Raw genomic sequence first — 23,138 nt, forward strand, 5'->3', positions numbered from 1 at the left:
GATTACACAATCTGAGGTTCTGAACTTGGGTTACCATATTGGCCCAGAATTTGCTGGGATAATAAAGGCCAGTTTCATACACATGGATTATTGGTATATAAATAACCCTGCAATTTATGGTGAGGAATAGATACCCTGTGAATTATAAATAGCCATAAATTACCGAATGATTTGTGCTACTCCACCATTAGTAAAAACGTAAAAACAAAACAGGTGCTTGTCATCAACCTGCCATGAGTTTCAAGAATTTACCGCATTTGCACTGTTAAAACAAACTGAACTCAGTGCAGAAAGTTAGGGCTGGTACTTGTGCCATGGGGACCCAATAAATCACAAGATTTATATATGTGCAATGCCACTCAACCTCTAACCCAGAATGCAAGCTATCGAAACTATAGAATATCATTTCTGCGGGTAGTAAATTGCTCCTAGAGATTCTTAAAATATTAATTTTTTTTCTTAATTTTCCCCTTGTCACTTTTTCTCTTTAAATCCAAACTTTATTTCTTCTCTATTTCTCTCCATCCAATTTGACTCTGATTCACTACTTTCCCCTTGTCATTCCTGTTTCTCCAACATTAAGTCTCATCGGCTAAGGCAAAACACTGGTGTGAAATTTCACCAAGAGCCCAGTTGCCCTGTTATCAACTTGCACTTTCAGTTATCTGCGGCACAGAAATTTTTCAAGCTGAAGCTGAGGGTGGGTGGTGAAATCCAAAACTGTTGGGCTGTGAGATACACCCCACCAGCAAATTCTGGTCCATTATCTTTCCTAAGCAAATGATGCGTCAGCAGTTGCCTAAAGTATGCTAAAGTTGTGTGCGGCAGCATCCTTCAGAATGAGTAGAAATTTTACTGCATGCTTTCCGTAAGTTAATTATAAAAGCTTTCTTTATTCCTGCCATGTTTGTTTTTATTTCAGTTTTGTGGGATGTTGCTTTTTAAATATTAACTGTTTAGCTTTTGATTTCTGATTTCATGCAAATTGAGGGTCTAATGCTGCTATTTACTTGATTCTAATGATTTTTAACAGAGGAATCCTCTTACTTGAATGTGAACAGTGATAGTGGTAGTTGAGAAGATATGACCTGAGCTAATGCTTTGAAAGATTCAAATTTAACTTCAAAACCATGCCAGTAAGAGTTTGTTACAAAAAATGCTTGTATTGATTGCTTTCTAGTCATTTTAATGATGTTTTTATCTTTTTAGGGTACACTGGAGGAACCCCTTACAAGGTAGCACCCACTCAGAGTAATGGTGCACCTCCCCCATATTCTCCATCTCCAAACCCTTACCAGACTGCCATGTATCCCATTAGAAGTGCCTATCCACAGCAGAATCTGTATGCCCAGGTAGATATTGTAACAAATAGTGAAAATATTGCCGCATTTGATATAGATGTAGCAATGTATTGTGATAAGATTGCAAGTAATGTACATATCTATTAAACTAATGGTTGGTATTAGGTGCTGTGCTGAAAGATGCGTATCTATATAATGGACCGGATTGTTGGGAGTTGTTAGCTGCTACTCCCTTTTGTTATCTCTATTCCATTGTTTTCTCTCCTTCAAACTCTTTCGTTATCGCTTTTGTTCTCTATCTGTAGCCGCCTTCAACACAAGCCATTCCTTGAGCATTGTTTCTCGGAATCTGGCCTTTGTACACTCTAGTCTCCCTTTGTCTTGTGTTTTCTTGAACATCATCCTGGCATTCCCAGATCCACCCTATACAAAAACCATGATTGTAAATTTTCACTGTATAGCTGTTATTAATTTTGTCCATCTTGTGCTCAGTTTAATTACAAATAAGTCATATCTATCACCAGCATTCTAGCACAGAACTCAATGTAGCACATATGTTGAAGTAAATAACTTGGTTTCTGTAACTGCACTGTAATTGTAGTGTAGTATTTGTATAATTGTTACAGTTCTGCTTTCAAGACTGTTTCAGAAATCGACTTGGATATAACAGCTCAGAACCTTTTAATTTGTTTATTTCCACCTATCCTCCCACCCCCCACCCTCAAATATGACAGACTTCTGATTAAGAGCTAGAGATGTAACTAAAGCTGTGACAATTCAGTCACCAGGAACTGTTTTTTTGGATAGCAAGTGTTTATTAATAAAATCAAAATAGTGCCATGGCATTAGTTTTGTATCAAGGGACATCTAATACTGAAGCAAGGAGGTAATGTTCAATTTGTAAAATTGCATTTATATAGCACCATTTATATAACTTATCCTGAAGTGTTTCACAAATAGTTGTAAGGAAAACTGACACCCTGGATGGACTGAAAATTTGTTCAAACGTGGAGATATTGTGGCATGGAGAGCATTAGTGGTAGGACAAGAGGTGGGGTTAGGAAGAGGCTCAGAAGTTCAGCCAGAGGAGTGCTCAGGAGAGTAATAGTGGATGAGATTTCACAGATGATGGAAAGAGAGGTGCACTTTTCACGACTTCAGGATATTAAAAATGCTTTAAGCCAATTATGTGCTTTTGAAGTGTAGTCACTGTTCTCATGTAGGAATTGCAGCAACCAACTTGTACCCAAGGCGCCTCAAGCAGCAGTGTAATAATGACCAAATTATCTGTTTTAAGCTGTTGGTTGTGGGATAAGTATTGGCCTGGGAGCTAGGTGGTGGGGCAATGTCCCCTGCCCTTTGATATAGTGCCATGAAATCTTTTACGTTCGTGGGTAAGGTCAGGTAGGGCCTCAGTTTAATGCCTAATCCAAAAGACAGTGCTTCTGTTAGTGCAGCACTCATTTAGTACTGCACTGGAGTGTCTCTAGCTTTGTGCTTAAAAATCCTGGAATGGGACTTAAAGCCTACAATCTTCTGATTCAGTGGCAAAAGTACTACCAACTGAGCCATATCTGACAGACTGGGAAAAATTGTGGGCAATAGTTTATGGACTGGCACAAAGAGTTAAAAGCTAGAGGGCTGGATACATATGTTACACTCTTATTCAAAAGAGAGCATAAGGTTAAGTCCAATAACTACAGGTCAGTCAGTCAACCTCAATGGTGGAAAAGCTTTTAGAACTAATAATATAATATGGGGCAAAATTAACTCACCTAGACACACATGTGGATTAATTAAGGAAGGCCAGCACTGATTTGTTAAAGGCAAATTGTGTTTAACTCGATTGAGTTTTTTGAGGTAACAGAAGTTCATGTGGTGCACATAGACTTCCAAGAGACATTTGCTGACAAGCCTGTTAAGTGGCACTTTATCCAAGTTAAAGCCAATGGAATTAAGGGCACAGTGGCAGCATGGATACAAAGTTGCCTGAGTGACAAGAAACAGTAGTGGTGAAAGGTTGTTTTTTGGACTGAAGTAAGTTATACAACGGGACTCCCCAGAAGTTGGTATTAGGACCACTTCTGTCAATTTATATTAGTAACCTAGACTTCGGCTTGCAAGACACAATTTCAAAATTTGCACTTGAGACAAAACTTGGAAGTATTGTGAACTGTGAAGAGGATAGTGTTAAACTTTAAGACTGGTGGAATGGGCAGACATGTTAGATGAAATTTAATATAAAGAAGTGTGAAGGGATTTATTTTGGAAGGAAGAATGAGAGGCAATATAAAATAAAGGGTACAATTCTATAGGGGTTGTAGGAGCAGAGGGGCCTGAAGGTATATGTGCACAAATCATTGAATGTGGCAGGCTAAGCTGAGAAAGAAATTAATAAAGCATATGGGATCCTGGTCTTTATAAATGGGGGCATAGAGTACAAGAGCAAGGAAGTTATGATGAACCTTTATAAAACACTGGTTTGGCCTCAATGGGAGCATTGTGTCCAATTCTGAGCAACACACTTTAGAAAGGTTAGAGGGGATTGGAGATGGTGCAGAAAAGCTTTACAAGAATGGTTCCAGTGATGAGGAACTTCAGTCACGAGGATAGGTTGGAAAAGCTGGGACTGTTTTCCTTGGAGAAGGAGAAGAGATAATTTGATAAAGATGTTTAAAATCCTGAGTGGTCTGGACAGTAGATAGGAAGAAACAGTTCCTGTTATGGCAGAAGAGTTGAGAACCAGAGGGCATCAATTTTAGATGAATGGAAAAAGAAACAACGGTGACATGAAGATAAGTTTTTAATGCAACGAGTGGTTAGGCAGTTAGGTGAAGGCAGATTCAATTGGAGCTTTCAAATGGGAACAGAATTATCTGATGTGAAAAAGTTCAGGGCTACGGGGAAACGGCAGGACAGTAGGATTAGATGAATTACTTTTGCAGAGACTTGGACATAATGGACTGAATGACCACCTGTTCTGAAATCACTCTATGATGCAATAAAAAGGAACACACTAGGAAATTGGGAGCCAGTGTATTTGCATTTGGGACGGGTCTGTTGGTATTTTGATTGTGAAGGATGGGAGGCAAGTAAGAACAACATTAGAACAGTCTAGACCACCGTGTAAGTTTTTTAGTGGGAGAGATGATAAATGGTCTTAATAATGGGTAGCATGAATTCTAAATCTCAGGTCGGGTTGAACAAGATACCAATTGCATACACTAGTTTAGCCTGGGAGTAGGGTGAATTCAGTGCTAAGTTTTCTGTGGGGTAAAAATGACAAGTTCAGTATCTTCACCTGAAGGTAATTGTGACTCAGTCACAACAATGTTAGGCAATCTGACAGCATGGAGGCAATTGAGACAAGGGAAACTTCATCAACAACATAAAAGAAGAAGCAGCTTCCATGCCTGGGGGAATGGTGGTTTTGAATGGGATTGGGGTTAATGTGAGAGCTGTGGGCACACTGTATTGGCCAACATTGCAGCTAGCTGTTGCTGGAGTATTGTGTACCCCTTTAGGCACTCATTGTAAGAATGTTATAAAAAGCACTGGTTCATTAATGTGTTACCCAGGACCAAAGGATTACAGCTGTGAAAAGAGATTAAAGAATTTTGGGCTTCTTTTCCCTCCATCAGAGCTGGGACAGTTAAGGAGTAATGGGTTATAATAGGTTAAACGATTGCCTTGCTGAACTGTGGAAGCAATAATGAGAGGTCATGAATTTAAGATGATCTCTCAGAACTTGAGGGAAGCTTAGAAAATAAAACTTTTGCACAGTGTGTGGTTTGTGTCTGTGGTTCTCTTAATGAACAGTAAAGTTAATGTACAGTTACAATTCTTTTAAAATGGAATTATTTGTTCGGGAAAAATAGGAATATTAAATGATATGGAGAGCAAGCATGACTGGGGTTAAACTATGTAGTTAAGGGGGTTAAAAAATACCAACACATGATTTGTTGGGCTAAATGGTTTTTTTTGTTCTACAGTTACCATTTTCAGGTCAGATTACAGACATTGACTGTTTTAGTGGAGACCAGACAGCTCCCCTCCATTTCTCTCCCTTAAGCAGGAAGGTGGTTCTATGGATGCCAGTAGATTTAGGATGTCTCCCAAAATGACCAGTTGTGATATTTTGGGAAGAATACTCCAGGAATATATAAGCTGGATCTTGTGCTTGCCCACTGGCCACATAAATTGATCTTTTCATAAAAGCATAGAATGAGGAATGTGGCTGTTTTTTTTTTCTGAGTACAGTTGAAGTACTCCACTTGATGTCAGCCAACTTAGCACCAATGGGTTCAAGGCTATGATCTAAAAATAAAATAGGGTAGAAACTATGAAGCAGGTCACTCAGTATCTGTAAAGGGAAAAGACAGATGAGGACTCAGCCTGGTTTGTGTTACCCAGATTCAAACAGGCTGTCTTGAGAAAATGTCCAACAAGGGAAGCAAGGGTGTAGAATTAATAAAGAACAGCATAACTGCAAAAGCCACTTTTTTTTTCTGATTCTCTATCTATTCACTGCCACTAAAGATCTATATTTTTAGCATTCTTGGATTCTGGCCATCTCCGGCAAGGTCAGCATTTATTGCACATCACTAGTTTCCTCTCTAGATTTCCTCTGGAGATCTTCCCTCCCCAGCTTCCAACCTCATAGTCTCCCAACTGCGGACAGCCCACTTCTACCTCCTACCCAAAATCCACAAATAGAACTGTCCTGGCAGACCGATCGTGTCAGCCTGTTCCTGCCCCACAGAAGTCATTTCTTGTTATCTTGACTCCATTCTCTCTCCCCTTGTCCAGTCTCTACCCACCTATATCTGCAATTCCTCTGACGGCCTACGTCATATCAACAATTTCCAGTTCCCTGGTCCCAACCGCTCTCTCTTCACCATGGATGTCCAACCCCTCTACACCTCCATCACGCACCTCCATACGGACTCAACATTAACTGTATTCCTCTCCGCAGATGCTGTCAGACCTGCTGAGTTTTTCCAGCTATTTTTATTTTTGTACTGTTTCCTCAAGGTGGTGCTGGAGGGAGAGGTCAAGTGTGTTCATATGGTGGTACATGGCACTGAGTGTGGATCTTCCTCGAACAGAGGCCTGAACAATCCCCATCCACCACTACTCTCCTCCATCTGGCTGAACTTGTTCTCACACTGAACAATTTCTCCTTAAACTCGTTTCACTTCCTCCAAATAAAAGGTGTGGCTATGAGTACCCACATGTGCCCCAGTTATGCCTGCCTCTTTATGGGGTATGTGGAACATTCCTTGTTCCAGTCCTACTCAGGCCCCCTCCCACAACTCTTTTTCTCTGGTACATCGATGACTGCTTCGGAGCCACTTCATGCTCTCGCCTAGACCTGGAAAAATTTATTAATTTTGCTTCCTATTTCCACCCCTCCATCATTTTCACATGGTCCATCACTGACACTTTCCTTCCCTTCCTTGACCTCTCTCTCAATTTCTGTTGATAGACCGTCCACCAATATTCATTACAAGCCTACCGACTCCCACAGCTACCTCGACTACAGCTCCTCATACCCCGCTTCCTGTAAGGACTCCATCCCATTCTCTCAGTTCCTTTGCCTCTGTCGCATCTGTTCTGATGATGCCACTTTCCAAAACAGTTCCTCTGACATGTTTTCCTCCTTCCTTAACTGAGGTTTTCCACCCACGGTGGTTTACAGGGCCCTCAACCGTGTCTAGCCCATCTCCCATGCATCCACCCTCACACCTTCCTCTCCCTCACAGAACCATGATAGGGTGCCCCTTGTCCTCACTTATCACCCCACCAGCCTCCGCATTCAAAGGATCATCCTCTGTCATTTCCGCCAACTCCAGCATGATGCCACCACCGAACACACATCCCCACCTCCCCCCCCCCCCCACTCCCCTCCCCCGGCGGCATTCCACAGGGATCGTTCCCACCGGGATACCCTGGTCCACTCCCCTATCACCCCCTACACCTCAACCCCCTCCCACGGCACCTTCCCATGCAACCACAGAAGGTGCAACACCTGCCCCTTTACTTCCCTCCTCCTCACCGTCCAAGGGCCCAAACACTCCTTTCAAGTGAAGCAGCATTTCACTTGCACTTCCCTCAATTTAGACTACTGCGTTCGCTGCTCCCAATGCAGTCTCCTCTACATTGGAGACACCAAACGTAGACTGGGTGACCGCTTTGCGGAACACCTTCGGTCTGTCTGCAAGCATGACCCAAACCTCCCTGTCGCTTGCCATTTCAACACTCCACCCTGCTCTCATGCCCGCATGTCCGTCCTTGGCCTGCTGCAATGTTCCAGTGAACCTCAACACAAACTGGAGGAACAGCACCTCGGCTTCCGAGTAGGCGCTTTACAGTCTGCCGGACTTAACATTGAGTTCAACAAAGTTAGATCATGAACTCTGTCCTCCATCCCCACCCCCTTTCTGATCCCCCTTTTTCCAATAATTTGTAATTTAAAAAAATATATATATTTTTCTTTTCCCGCCTATTTCCATTATTTTTAAATGTGTTTCCATCCATTGTTTCAACTCCATCTTTTAGCCTATTTCAATCCCTTCCCCCACCCCCACTAGGGCTATCTGTCACTTACTCGCCTGCTTTCTACCCTTAATGTCACCATTAGCATTCCTTAGTTAATATCACCACCGTCAACACCCCTTTGTCCTTTTGTCTATGACATCTTTGGCAATCTCTTCTTTGCCTCCACCTATCACTGGCCCTCTACCCAGCTCTACCTGTCCTGCCCCCCTCAACCAGCTTATATTTCACCTCATTTCTATATTTCCTTAGTTCTGATGAAGAGTCATACGGACTCAACATTAACTGTATTCCTCTCTGCAGATGCTGTCAGACCTGCTGAGTTTTTCCAGCTATTTTTATTTTTGTACTGTTTCCTCAAGGTGGTGCTGGACCACCTTCTTGAGTGCTGCAGTTTGTGTGGTGAAGGTGCTATTGTTGAATATTTGAAGCTTCCGTTTTAGGCCTGACATTGATTTCATGAAGTATAACATATGCAAATATTGTCTAGGATTTTAGCTGATCTCTGACTTTTTTCTTTAAGCAGGGGGCCTATTATACACAGCCTGTGTATGCAGCACAGCCTCATGTAATCCACCATACCACAGTGGTGCAACCCAATAGCATTCAACCTGCTATTTACCCAACTTCTGTCCCTGCTCCACGGACCAATGGTATGGCTATGGGAATGGTTGCTGGGACTACCATGGCGATGACAGCAGGTAAGCTATACTTATTAGCTGTTGTTGTGAATGTATGCATCACTATTAACAATCACTCACCCAAGACACAGAAGTTACTCCATACCTCCTCACAGAAGATGTGAATACCACAAGGTGGACTGCAGTACTTGTTTGCCCAACTGAGAATTGAACCACTTGAGATGGATCTAAAATAGTGTGTGAAAATAATGGCATGAGAGAGGCCTATTTCACCCAAGCATACTCTTCACAACTCTTCCATTCTGAAGAAAGGCCATCGACCTGAAATGTTAACACACTTTCTCTCGCCACAGATGCTGCTAGACCTGCTCAATAATTTGAGCATTTTCTGTTTTTATTTCATACACTTCATAATGTAAACTCTTCCAGTATATTTAATCTCCTAAGGGAGTTAACTATGCCAAAAGCTGTTATCTTTAAATCTGCAAGATTTCAGGCACAATCTAAATTGCGTCAGCTAGTTGTACTGCATTTGTGATTCGTGTAGCAGAGGAGCTGTTGTTTTTCGGGTTTGTTTCTAAACTTTTCAAAAATCATTGAACAGTAATTATAGAATGCTCACAGCACAGGAGGTGGCCATTTGGCCTGTCATGTTTCTGCTGGCCCTCTGAAGGAGCAATTCACCTATTGCCACACCCTCTCCTTTTCCCTGTAGCCCTGCAAATTTTTCCTTTTCACATAGTGATCCAATTCCCTTCTGAAAGCCTCAATTGACCCTGCCTCCACCACATTCTTAGGCAACGCATTCTAGATCCTAACCAATTGCTGTGTGAAAACATGTTTCCTCAAGTTGCCAATGCTTCTTTTGCTAATTACCTTAAATCTGTGCCCTCTGGTTTTCGAGACTTCCACCAGTAGGAACAATTTTCCCTCTCTAATCTGCCTAGACCCCCCCCTCACGATTTTGAATACTTCTATCAAATCTCCTTTCAACCTTCTCCAAGAAAACAATCCTAACTTCTCCAATCTGTCTACTTAACTGAAGCTCCTCATCCCTGGAACCATTCTCATGAATCTTTTCTGCAATCAGTGTAATGCCCTTGCATCCTACCTAAAAGTGTGGCACCCAGAATTGGATGTGGTAGTCAACTTGAGGCCCAACCAGTGTTCTACACAAGTTTAACATAACTTCCTTGCTCTTGTACTCAATACCTCTATTAATCAAACTTAGAATGCTGCATACTTTAACCTCACTCTCAATCTGCCCTACCACCTTCAGTAATTAATGCGCATTTACACCCAGGTCCCTCTGCTCCTGGACCCCATTTAGAACTGTACCCTTTGTTTTATATTGTCTCTGTATTCTTCCTGCCAAAATGAATCGCTTCACACTTACTTACATTAAATTTCATCTGTTGCCTGTCTGCTCATTCCACCAACCTGTCAATGCCCTTTTAAAGTTCTACACTATCCTCCTCATGGTTCACAATACTTCCAATTTTCATGTCATCCTCTTGTTTTGAAATTTTAGGGTCTAAATCATTAATATATATCAGGAAGGGTAAGGATCCTAACACCAACACCTTTCCCCAATCCAAAAAAAATGCTCACCAGTACTCTTTCCTGCCACAACTACTTTTGTATCTGTGCCGCTATTGTTCCTTTTATTCCATGAGCTCTAACTTTGCTCAGAAGTCTGTTGTGGAACACTTTATCAAATGCCTTGAAGTCCATGTGCAACACATCAACCACATTATCCTCATCATCCCTGTTACCTTATCAAAAAACTGAAGCAAGTTAGTTAAGCACAATTTGCTCTTAAAAAATCCAGGCTGGCTTTCCTCAATTAACCCACATTTTCCAAGTGACTGTTAATTTTGTCCTGAATTATTTCTAGAAGTTTTCCCACCACTGTGGGGTTAAACTGACTAGCTTGTAGTCGCTGGGCTTACCTTTATACTTTTTTGAGCAAGGGTGTACTGTTAGCAATTTTCCAATCCTCTGGCACCAACCCAGAGTTTAAGAAAATTTGGAAAATTTTGATTAGTGTATCCGCAATTCCTGCTCTCACTTCCCTCCATATCCTTGGATGCATCTCATCCAATCCTGATACCTTGTTAACTTGAAATACAGGCAGCCTATCTAATACTGCCTCAGATTTAAACCTTTCAAATGTCCAGGACAAAGCAGCCCACCTGATTGGCACCACATCCACAAGTATTTACTTACTCTACCATCGACGCTCAGTAGCAGTTGTATGTACCATCTACAAGATGCACTGCAGGAATTTACCAAGGCTCTTTTGACAGCATCTTCCAAACCCACGACCACTACCATCTAGAAGGACAAAGGCTGCAGATAGATGGGAACACCACCACCTGGAAGCGCCCTCTCCTCTCTACCCAAGCCACTCACCGCTCACTTTGGAAATATATTGTCATTCTTTCGTGTAGCTGGGTCAAATTCCTGGAACTCCCTCCCTAACAGCACTGTGGCTGTACCTACACCATATTGACTGCAGCGGTTCAAGAAGGCAGCTCACCGCCACCACCTCAAGGGCAACTAGGGATGTGCAACAAATGCTGGCCTGTGAATGAATAATAAAAAAAATTAATACCTCGCCCTGGCCCTCCGCCCTCAGGCCTAAGTCCCCTTTTTGGTCCCGAATTAACCTCACTTCCTCCTCTTTCTGCCTTTTACTATATGTCTGTCGAAAATATTTAGATTGTTTTATGTGAGCTGTAACTCTGATGAATCATCTTGCTAACATGCTGCATCTAAGTTTGCACATGAATGGCCAGCCACCTGGTTGAGATACCATCAGTTATTAGTTGTAATGATTTAATCTTTTCCCATCATGTTCTTAAACCCCACACATAATCGGGTCGTTGCTGATCAGTAACTGAAAGAAAAAGGAAAGGTTTGCATTTATATGCTGTTTCATCACACCTAAATATTACAAATTGCTTCACATGCAATTCATTATTTTAAAATGCTGTGATTATGTAGTGAACCCAAGATGACTCTTCTAACTCAGGCAAGAGGGTGCAGCTAAGAGAGCCAACCTAATTTAGTGAAAGAAATGCAGTGGCATCATAGCACAGTAGTAGGTACTTTAACCTTTGCAAAATACTTGGATGGTGGTATCTTGAGTTCCTTCCCTACACCTGGTTCAGTCCATTGTGGCAAAAGAATACAAACGTGGCAACAAAATGGGAAGGCTAAGAATAAACTTAGATCTAAAAATGGCAAGTTGGATGCATCATAAAGCTGATTTTCTTTTCCTTAATCACTCTACAATTTAAAAAAAGTTCCTAACACTAAATTTTGAAAGTCATTCGAGAAAATGCTCGAGGGAAATCATTTGAGACTTGACTATTCTGTGAAAATAACTTCTCATGTGGTCTACAATTTAGAATAAAGAATTGCTGAATATCCCTATTACCAGCTCTGCTAATTCCATTGTGTACATATTAACGTAGTGCAGCATCTTTATTACAAAGTTCACTTTCTTTTCTGTACAGAAATGAGTTGCACAAATACCTGTACTAAGCTGAAGTTTTTATTTCTCCTGCCTCAAAAGGGACTCTGCTGACCACGCCACAACACACCCAACTAGGACCACATCCTGTTTCTGTGCCAACATACAGGACCCAAGGAACACCTGCGTATAGCTATGTACCTCCACATTGGTAAATTCACAAACCAATTCATGTAAGTTAATCTGCAATGTTAGTGAATATTTGATATATATTAAATGTAATGTAACACCTTTTGAGGATTAATTTTTAATGTAGACTAATGTTTAGTAAAATGACTTATTTAATATGGTTCCAAAATGTAATTTGTAAGACTTTTTTCGTCATGTATTAGAAATCTCTCAAAACACTTGGCTTCAAGTTTGAATGTAGAATCTTCAGCTACTCGTCGCACTTCACACAATTGTGAGAATATAAAAGAACAATTTCTACTGTCCCAATATTTTTGTTACACACCTGTATCGTATATTTTTCCATATAATCAGTTTCAAATCTGGGAAACCAAAACATAAGATGATTTTGTGACTTTTTTACTAGTGCTGAACAATTTCAAGTTTGCTTCAACATCGAGTATTTAGGAATAGGAAAAATTGCCTAATTTTTTAAGTCTTTGTCTATGTGAACAATTTGTACAGATTATCTTTATCAATCCGTTTTATATAATGTCAAAAATTTCTATTTGCAAATGAAACCCACCTTTCCAATGAGAATGTAAAAAATACAGAGAAGTTGCAATACAAATGCCCAACAGTCTAGTCAACGTTTACCTTCCACATGGGCGAATATTTCTAATTGTAGAACAGATGGAGTTTCCTTTTTTCCTGTTTGGCTCTGAAATCCTTCCTTGATGTACCGTTTAAAGGGATACAGTATTTTTTTCTGCTGTGGAGCAATGCTGTATACAGTATTAGAGATGGAAGTATAACCAGTGTCTTCTATGTGTCTCAATTTGTATTCTGCCCCTCTGCTGATGCATGACCCATTGTTTGCCCTTTTTTTGCAGCTTAGTATTGGGCTGATGGTTTAAATGATTTCCAACAACATCATCCAAGCCCTTGCCTGATCTATGCACTGCATAACTCCATTAAATCCATACACTGACTCCCTGCCCCTTTTGCACATGCCTACATTGAGCTGCATTTGCTTCCTAGTGGTCCAACCTTTTAAAAAATTCAAATCTTCCTAATCTGGATGCATTGTTTATTTGCTCTGTCTCCAATGTAATACCTGCAAAGTTGGAGATGTATGCATACACTTGGAACCAAGGAGAAGCAGATTCCCAGTTTTAGTGAGTTGAAATATAAACCAATTCCTTTTAGTTAGTAATATGAATATGCTGTTTTAATGATTGTGCTGTTTCTGATTCTTTGGTTTATCTCAATTTCTCCTCTTACCTCTCTAAATTGCTGTTCACATTGAATTTGAATTTAAAATCTAATTAATTACACTGACATTTTATATTTGAAGACTGAAGTGGAATAATGTTTCTCAATTACAATTTTACTCAGTAATGTAAAATGAGATTTCCTGTCATTCTGACTAGCTTTAGAAAGTTATAACCCTTTTTGTGAGTGAGTTGATAAATTTATTGATTATCACAATCTTAAAGGCACAGAAGGAGGCCATTTGGCCCATTGTGTCTGCATCACCCTCCAAATGAGCATTATGACCTAGTGCCATTGCCCTGTCTTTTTCCTGTACATTGTTTCTATTCAAATAATCACCTGTTGCCCTCTTGAATGCCTCAATTGAACCCGCCTCCTCCACACTTCCAGGCAATGCATTCCAGACCCGAAACACTTGTTGCATGAAAAAGTTTTTTCTTACTTCTCATTTGCTTTTTTTGCAAATCAGTTAACTAATCTAGTTAATTAAATACAATTTTAATTTTTGAGACTCAATTTTAATTCCGCGTATATACAGTTATAAAGACAGCTTCCATTTTGTTGATTCGTGTACCACCCATTTTCCCAGCAAAATATTAAAAGAGTAACTAATTTTTCAAGCAAGCCATTTTGAACGGTGAATTGACAGTCAATCTGAATATGTACTTAAGCTAAATTATGCTCTACAAGTTGTAGCATATTCCCATTCCATATTAAATGCATGATAAACTAATATATTCATTGGTATAGTGATTTGAATGCAACAATCTTAAGACAGTAATGAAAGAAAGCAAAATTAAACCAACCGGTTCAAGATTAATAGTTACTTATAACACTGCCCCAAGGAAGAATTATACTTCTGTGCTAATTCACCCTCTAGTTAAGAATGAAAACCATTATGAAAAAGTGGCCTTCCAAATCTGTGATCACTTCACTGCCCAAGTTCTATTAGTATTCAAGAAACGCTAGAGGTGTTATATTTTGGAATCCATTAATTTAAGTATTGGTGGCAGGTGGTGAATAGTAAGTTTCAAAAGGGATTTGGGTTAATCCTTCAAGGGTAAAGAAAAAATGCAGGGAAGTGGGACGAATTGAATAGCTCTTCCATGCAGGTCAGAGGCTAGGAATTCTTTGGCGACTAACTCAACTCCTGACTCCACCTACAAGGCACAAGTCAGGACTAATGGCATACTCTCCACTTGCCTGGATGAGTGCAGCTCCAACAACACTCAAGAAGCTCGACACCATTCATGACAAAACAGCCTGCTTGAAAGGCATATCATCCATCACCTTCAACATTCACTCCCTTCCACCGATGCATAGTGGCAGCAGTGTGTACAATCTACAAGATGCACTGCAGCAACTTGCCAAGGCTCCTTCAACAGCACTTTACAAACCCGTTACCTCTGCCACCTAGAAGGACAAGAGCAGCAGATGTATAGGAACACCACCACTTGCAAATTTCCCTCCAAGCCATACACCATCCTGACTTGGAATTATATCACTGTTGCTGGATCAAAATCCTGGAACTCTCTCCCTAACAGCACCGTGGGTGTACTTACACTATATGGGCTGCAGCTGTTCAGGAAGGCGGCTCACCACCATCCTCTCGAGGGCAATTAGTGATAGGCGATAGATGATCGCCTAGCCAGCAAAGCCCATTTCCAGTGATTGAATAAATAAAAAGAGCTGCACAGGCATGAAGAGCTGATGTGCCCCTGCACTTTATCGTCCCATGAAATCATGTGTGGCAATAATGTGACAGTTATTGAAAGATGTGTAGCACATGAATTAACAGTTCTCAAACCATATCAAATAAAATAGCTATTCCAAGCTCTCAACAGATTGAAAGCATTTCTAAATGCAACATTCATGAAGTTCTTTCCTGCTTTATACTCATCCATGGTAATTGTTTACAGGGTTTTCCCTTGAGTCAAAGGACTTTTCATTTGCTTTTTTTTTGGAACTCATTCCATATACAATTTGGCAAATGTGTAACCTACAGGAGGTGCGAATTTAATTTACTAGGAGCTGTGAGGAAGTTTCCTTCACATATGGTTGCATTTGAGGTGAACTAAAACATCTTTGGAGGAGCCTCTATGCAATGAGACTAACTATTTGGTTTTTATAAAACATTTTGGAAATAAATATTCTTAGCTGGACTGGCATGTTCTAACCTTGGTTTGTTCTAATCCAATATGATGTCTTACTCTTTTCATAAGTGGGGATGCAAGATGGGCAACAACTTCATGCTTGAGATTGTTCCAATTAATCTTAAAACTGTTATCAAAAAAAGATGTTTTTAATACAAGACTGTTCTCGATTAAATTTTGGCTAGATATGGTAACTGAACATTTTAAGCACATTTTGTTCATCAGTGGGATTAATTGATTGTAGGCGACTGGTCCATTTGGTGAGTTCCAAAGTTCAAAAAAATGTTAGTATCTTTCTCGTATCTTGCCAAAAAAATCTCCCATTTTAAATTTGTCAACATTATTTGCTCCCACTGTCTTTTTGTACTGCCTATACTATGCATTCACCATCATCTCTGTAAAGTAGGTAAATACAAACTGTTTATCTTGCCCTTTTTATGTGCCCTAGTTAAAAAATTGTGCTTTTACCAAACTATTTTCCCATAAAATCTTAAACTTTGATCAGGGTCTCCAACTGGGCACCTTCTCTATGGCATAAACATTCACAATTTTCATTGCCTTGTGGCATGGCTGGCAAATCTACATTATAACTGCAGCTGCATGACAAAAGCACAATAAACCCTGCCGTTCCTTGATGACTGCCTCGGGCTGAAGCAGACTGTTCACAGCTTCGGTGTTCTACTTGACCCTGAACTAAACTTCTGACTCTCTATCGTCTCCATCACAAAGAGCGCCTATAGCCACCTCACTAACACCGCCAGACTCCTTCTCGCACCTGTTTATCTGCTGCTGAAGCCCGCATCCATGTTTATGCCACCTCTAGACTTGACTACCTGATTACTGTCCTGGCTGGCCTCACATCTTCCACCCTGCATAAACTGGAGCTCCTCAAATTCTGATGCCTGTATCCTAACCTGCACCAAATCCTGCTCACCCATTACCCCTGTGCTCACTAGCTTACATTGGTTGTTGTTCGACCAAAGCCATTGATTTTTAAATTGTCATCCTTGTTTTCTAATCCCTCCATGGCCTCATCCCTTCCTATCACTAACCTCCTCCAGTCCTAAAACCCAAGAATTCTATTTCACCAACTCTGGGTTCTTATGCTTCTCTTCCCCACCCCACCCCTTTCATGTCTCCATTGGTGGCATGCCTTCTGCTGTATAGATCCCAGAATTTCCTTGCTAAACCTCTCCACTACTATTAAGACCCTCTTTAAAACTGACCTCTTTAGTTACCCATCCTAATAACCTCTTTCTTTGGTTTGGTATCAGTTTTTGTTTGGCTAAGCTCCTGTGAAGTACCCTGAGATGATTTCTTTACAGATGTCATATAAATGTAAAATGCTAATATTCCTACTCTATACTCTTTCCCAATCTCATCACATTGTACAGGTCTACGTTAAATGAAGGCTGGTGCTTTTTAGTCTAAATTACCAATCTACGTCAGATCCCTCTGATCTGTTTGTTCCTGTTTTTTTTTTTTGCAGTCCTTGTTTCTTGTCAGCAATTTAGATACTTAATTCATTTTTTGATATTTCTGGTTAATATTAACCAACTAACCTTCTGACAATGATGTATTGTTTTTAGCAAGTTCAGGGCTATATTAGTTTGGTTTCATGATATAAATATCTATGTTTCTTGATTGAGATCTTCAGCTTAGAATTTAAGAACAGGTTTTTGACATTTAAGTACTAAAATGCAAATAAAACTTTACAAAATCATAGTTCTGAAAATATATGCATAATCAACAGAAGTTACATGGATGGATAGTTTTTCTCAATTTGAATGGTGATTAATTGTATTCAAGTTAATTTTTCAGATACAATGTAGCATGGTTTATGGTTGTGGTTCATTTTTATCTTTCTGCAGATCTGGAGTCAGACATTGTATGCAACTACTCAAGTCTTACGTTGGTGCTTGTGCATTGAAGCCACATGGCACCGAATCTGTTTGCAAGAACAAAGTGCAAAGGTCACTTTATGCATCATTTAGTGTTTTTTTTGTAAAAGCTGCTTTTCTCCAAACTTCTGCCTCATTTAAGTTCTTTTCCATCATAGCTACTCAAAATTATTACAGACCAATGTTTGTTATCACTAGCGAGGCTTTGGCCAAAGAGGCCTATTCAATGGTGAGAATACATGTCATTCTTTTAAAAATTGGGTGTTTCACCATTTCTATTACTGAGATCCTATAAGGATGCTTAATTATACTGAGATTTAAATAAATGAGCCCAACCGGAATATGATGCATCATCTCTAAGAAAGGCAAATACGTTCTTTCAGTTTAAAGAGAACAATGGCTGTGTCTCTTTAATCTGATCAGTTGGTGTTCTTGATCTCTCACATTCTGATCTTACATATTAACAACCATAAAATCTTAGACGTCCAGTTTGGACATTAGCCTTTCTAGTTACATTTAAATTATCAAAATTAGCACTCACCACTGAAACGGCCTTTAATCTTTTTTTTGTTTTTGACAGTAGAATTCAGGAAAGCTTTGAGGGTTTAAAGGGATATAGAATTAATGGAGCACTCCATTCATTGCTACAGCGCAGTGAATTCTTAGGATGACTTAAGTAATTCAGCATTATTTGTTTGAGTTCGTTGGCCGGATTCTTCGTTCAAGATAACGTGATTGGTTGAGCACCATTTCTCCCCGCCCACCAATCCATTACAGCTATTAAATCAGCATTGTGTTCTTTAAGTCCTAAATACAGGTTTCACTATCAGAAATTTCAATGGCATTGGCTTTCTTTAGCTATTTGTCAGAAATGTCTCAAAATCTGGAATCACTGTACAAGCCAAGTACATTTCTTGAACCTGTAAAGTCCTACGCATTGTGATACAATTGAGCTCCTTGTAATTTTATTTGGATTTTATTATGCAGTATCCCTCACCAAATTAATCTGGTTGTCAGTTTGTTAAAGTCATCAGCTGACGTTGGAATTTTTTGAAAGGAGGTGAAAGTACATTTAAATATTGTATAACTTTAAGTGAAGTGATAAAATTTCAAAAGTTCATGCAGAGGTTTATTATCCTTGTCTTAAAGAATGGACCTGGGTAGAAGAATGCTGCAGCTTAAAACTCTTGAAGGTCTTAGTTGACAGGAATTTGTGGGACAATACCATCCAATAGAATGGGAGCAGTGTGTTCAAATTCATGAAAGTGGGGTGAATATTCATGTCTAGCAAGTGAGTTCTTTCTGCCCTGTATGGTAAATTTTTTGGAAATGAATGTATATGACTGGAAAGCACTGACAAGGGTATGAGGTAAAGCAAATTGAGATTTAGGGAGCGTATATTTTCCTTCAACTTAGAACTGGCCACATATCAGAATTCTGTCAAAATACAGAAGCTAGGTTATGTTGCACAATACATATATAAAAATAATCTATGCTACTAAACAGGTACAAGACTTTATACATGAGTATATATATATATAAATATATGTAACACACCCATACTGTGTTTGTGGTTAGCTTAATAGACTGATTCCTGAGAAAAACTGTATGAGACCTAGATTTTAAATAGAAAAGTAATCAAATATATTAAACTCAAACAATCTGCTGTTGCAGAAATTTTTACATTCAGATCACATAATTGAAAGAGGGACTTAAGTGGTTAATTTCCAAAAATACTTGTGGGTGCATTATATGCAACCCTGCAATCTCAGCCTAACAAATCTTAGTTGCATGGAGCAGCATTTTGCTAAATGTAACCTTGTTTAGTAAAAGTGGGAAAGAGGGTATGTTCTGCAATATCAAATGCCTTTCTAATGCTTAAGTTTTAAGATGGTCACATGCAGATATAATTGTTCAGATTTGTGGGCAGTCAAGAATATCTGTTGCATTCTGCAAAATGAGACATGCCTCTTCAAGATTGCTGCAGAAGATGTGATTTTAAAATCTTGTTGCTTCTATTTAGCAGTTTTAAAACTAAGTTAAGGTGTGCACTTGCATCAAATCCATTTACTTTATATCTAATTGTGACATTTTTGAACAACATTCCATTTGAAAACTTGAGCTCACTAATCATTTTTTTAAAAACTATGCTGGATTTTTATCCAGGTTATTTGCCAGAACAAATATTAGTCCACTATTTAAACTTGTTCCATCGCCTGAATTTTAGGAATGGATCTGTTAAAGTTATTATACCATAGATTTAGTCAAATAACTAATTTCTCAGTGAATAGTTGGATTTTTTTTTTGATTAAGCTTTACTGAACTGTTCACATGAGAAAATGCAGCTTGGGCTGAGTGTTTAGAATGCATCGGTTTTCCATTACAATATTGTTAGAAATTTCACCATTATTTAAACGGTGTCCTTCCCTTATTAAAAGATTGAAATACAAATTGGTAGGGAGCTACTCATGAGTCCCAGCAAAATGGGTAGGGGGAAGTTGCATGATTCTTAATTTAAACTCTGTAGAAGTGATTGTGAAACAGTCTAACTCAAAGATAGAGATCACAAACATCAGGTATGCAGAAATTTTACATTATTACAGATTAATAGGAAATAGAAATATGCCTTAAATCATCTTAAATTGAAACAGGCGAGCTATAAAATGGAGAATTGGCAAGCACAGATTTCCAAACATTGCCATTATTCAAGCTGGAAACTAGAAGGAATATTACTGCAGAATACCAATGTTTCAGCGATTACTATGGGAGGAAAGTAATTCTGAACAAAGCCACTATTGATGCAAGTGATTATCTTAATTTTTTTCAGTGAAATTTTATTTCGTCTCACTGAAAAATCATGACCACATCATTGCAACCTAATAAGACTTCGATAAAACTGCACTTATAAGCAGATCAGCTTTTTTGCAGAGCATAAGTAATAGCGGAAAAACTTCAGCATCAGATTTGGTACAAAGTACAGTGTGCAAAGAGGTAGTGGTATTGTAGTAATTGTCTTCAGGTTGAATCTCCCACTTAGTTTTGTATGAATTGAACTGGCAAATGGGAACTATTTAGTGTGACATTAGCTGGTTTAAGTCCTTTTGACTTAACTGGTTTTAAGGGTCTGTGAAGTTGTAGGTCTTCAAAGAAGTTCTGTTTGTGTCTAGAATCACGAAGTAAAATCTCCCAGCCGATTGCAGTGGTCTGAGTTCTGACTGCCCTTTATGTTGCTGATGTCTTTGTAAATGAAGTTACTTTAATTAAACTGATCCATTAATTGGGGACAAATATTTCAGCCACATTTGATGAAGTCAGGTTCAGATTTAGCACAAATTTACTACACTAAAAATGTAAAGAAAATGAATACACAAGGGAACACTTGCAAAACATTGTTACAATTTGATTTGTACCTGATGGAAATTTATCCTGCAGACTTTTACTTAATATGTTTGTTAGATAGTCTAGTTGACTTTTGCCCTTGAGTATGTATGCATCACTGGATATTCAACATGCACCATTTTCTCCTGTTTGTAAATCTCCTCTTGTTTGATTTCTTCATGTGTGAAGAGAGAGGTACAATTTTCTCTTGCACCAGAGTGCTTGTGTCGCTGAGTTAACATAAGGTGTGCTAATACTGGGGAAAATAAGGTTAAAATTTTGGAATAAAATCAGTACAAAACTGTCTTAACTTTGGCACTAATTTGTACTGAATTAACGATTTATCTCTGGCCAAAATAGCTGTTATGTTAGTAGGGAGTGCTGCTCTAAATTTAGGACAAAGTTGAATGCTTTACTCTCCATCAAAACCATTTTTTTACCTGACCTAGTAATGCGTAATTCATTGACTAGATATTAGAATTGAAGTGTTGTCTATTTCCCCAGCACTATTGACCTTGACGGACAGAAAAATTCACATTTCTTATTTTAAAAAATTGACTACTGGTGATATGTTTTATATGGGCAATTTTGAAATTGATTAAATACCAGCCATTAACACTTGCTATACATAAATATAGCTGGTTGATTTTAGACAAAATTATTGCTGATCACCAGAATAGTTCACTCAAAGGTTTGCCATTTGTCAGATCAGTATTTTATCAGCAGCTGTCAAGGATATCTTGACATCACTCATTTGAGCTGATCATCTCACCACAAACCACAAAGACTTGGATTCCTATTTTGATTTAAAAAAATCTGCACACATATTGCTATTTCCCCCTAACTTAAATCAAGCAAATATAATTTTATTAAATATAAAAAGCTTAATTAGCTGTCACTAACATTTGTAAGGTAGCCACTATGGCCATAAAACTTTATATTGATATGTGCCGAGAAATATTGCAAACATTATGTTTGGCCTGTCAGTGAAACACAATAACAGATAACTAATTATTTTCAAACTGTTATAGGTAGTAGCAATGATCTGTCTTTATAACAGTTTTATCGCATCCTCATGATTTATATTCTTTAAAAGTTTGGATTCCCTTTGATTTTGCAAAACCAGTAAAATATCCTGTTTGTCTGTTAAGTGGCAGAAACACAAAAATGTATTGGAAGTGTTCCCAACAGCTCTCCTGATAATCTGTTCTTAGTACAGGCTTGCTATACAAATACTTGATGTGCTGCATAGTACATTGACAGTAACTGAACCTGCACCAATGTTGCCATTCATGTATATTTGCCTTTTTTGTTCTGCTTACTAGCTTATGAGCTAAATCAGATTTCTAATTTTAACTTCTTGCTACATTTTTGAAAAGAAAAATCGTTGCCCAAATTTCAATATGTTTGCATTTTAATTGGACTGAGACTTTTCTTAATCAAGCAAATTTTTAAAATTCACATGATATTTCAAGATTTTGCAGAATTAACATTGGAAATTTAATTTCAAATTGAACTGTGGAATTTATAAATTGTTCTTTTAATGTTGAATGGCTGATTGGATACTGCCAGATGACTAATATAGTTATGATAAACTATATTATTCTTGACTGTTTAGCTCATAACCAGTGTGTAACTGTATGCAACAAGAGAAAGCATACCAAGTAAAACAGGGCGCTCGTTCAACATAACCAGGTTTACCAGTTCAGTTGTGATTATATAGACCTTTTAACAGATTTTTTGTACATCTTTGCTAAATTAAAAAGTACTGTAATGCAAGACTTGAACAATGCATATTAATAGTTGTACTGGCCCAATTCAATGTCATAAGTACTTCAGAATATCAGATTTAAATAGGAGAGATTAAACGGTGTGTACGAGTGTTGCTCCTGTATTTTAAAGAAAGATAACCTAGGAAACCTTTGCAGTTCAGATATGTAATTTAAGCGCTTTTTACCATAAGTGTTATTTAAGTTGTTTAATGATTGATGTTTATTATTCTTAATAGAAAAAAACTTTATGGTTTAACTGAAGTTGGATGCTTCTTTGAGCTACAGGGAGCATTTCAGAACACAAGTCTGTGGGCTTTCCTTTTACTGTATTTCAATTGCAGTTTTGGACTTCCTTATTTTGAATTCTATTGGAACACTAATAAAGCAAGATGAGAATTATGGAAATGTCATTGTCTTCCAAGCGTAATTCATAGAACGCAAGTGTTTTAATAACGCAGATTAGAAGTTACTTATGGAACCTGAAAGACCCACAGTTTACACTTGTGACTA

At 38.6% G+C, this 23,138-nt stretch overlaps 1 protein-coding gene across 3 annotated transcripts in view; it reads left to right on the forward strand.

The window, feature by feature from the left end:
* fam168a (family with sequence similarity 168 member A) overlaps positions 1-22,643 on the forward strand; it is a 93,966-nt gene extending 71,323 nt beyond the window's left edge. For 2 of the 3 annotated variants that reach the window (XM_041198610.1, XM_041198611.1), the window contains exons 5-8: positions 1,210-1,352; positions 8,383-8,560; positions 12,084-12,214; positions 17,449-22,643. In XM_041198610.1, coding sequence (XP_041054544.1) covers positions 1,210-1,352; positions 8,383-8,560; positions 12,084-12,196 — 434 coding nt within the window. In that variant the 3' untranslated portion in view covers positions 12,197-12,214; positions 17,449-22,643. The remainder of the gene's footprint in view (positions 1-1,209; positions 1,353-8,382; positions 8,561-12,083; positions 12,215-17,448) is intronic. The other variant, XM_041198612.1, reaches the window with a different exon arrangement.
* Positions 22,644-23,138: the final 495 nt, after the last annotated feature.

This window comes from Carcharodon carcharias, chromosome 11, assembly GCF_017639515.1.
Source record: "Carcharodon carcharias isolate sCarCar2 chromosome 11, sCarCar2.pri, whole genome shotgun sequence".
NCBI classification, from domain to species: domain Eukaryota; kingdom Metazoa; phylum Chordata; class Chondrichthyes; order Lamniformes; family Lamnidae; genus Carcharodon; species Carcharodon carcharias.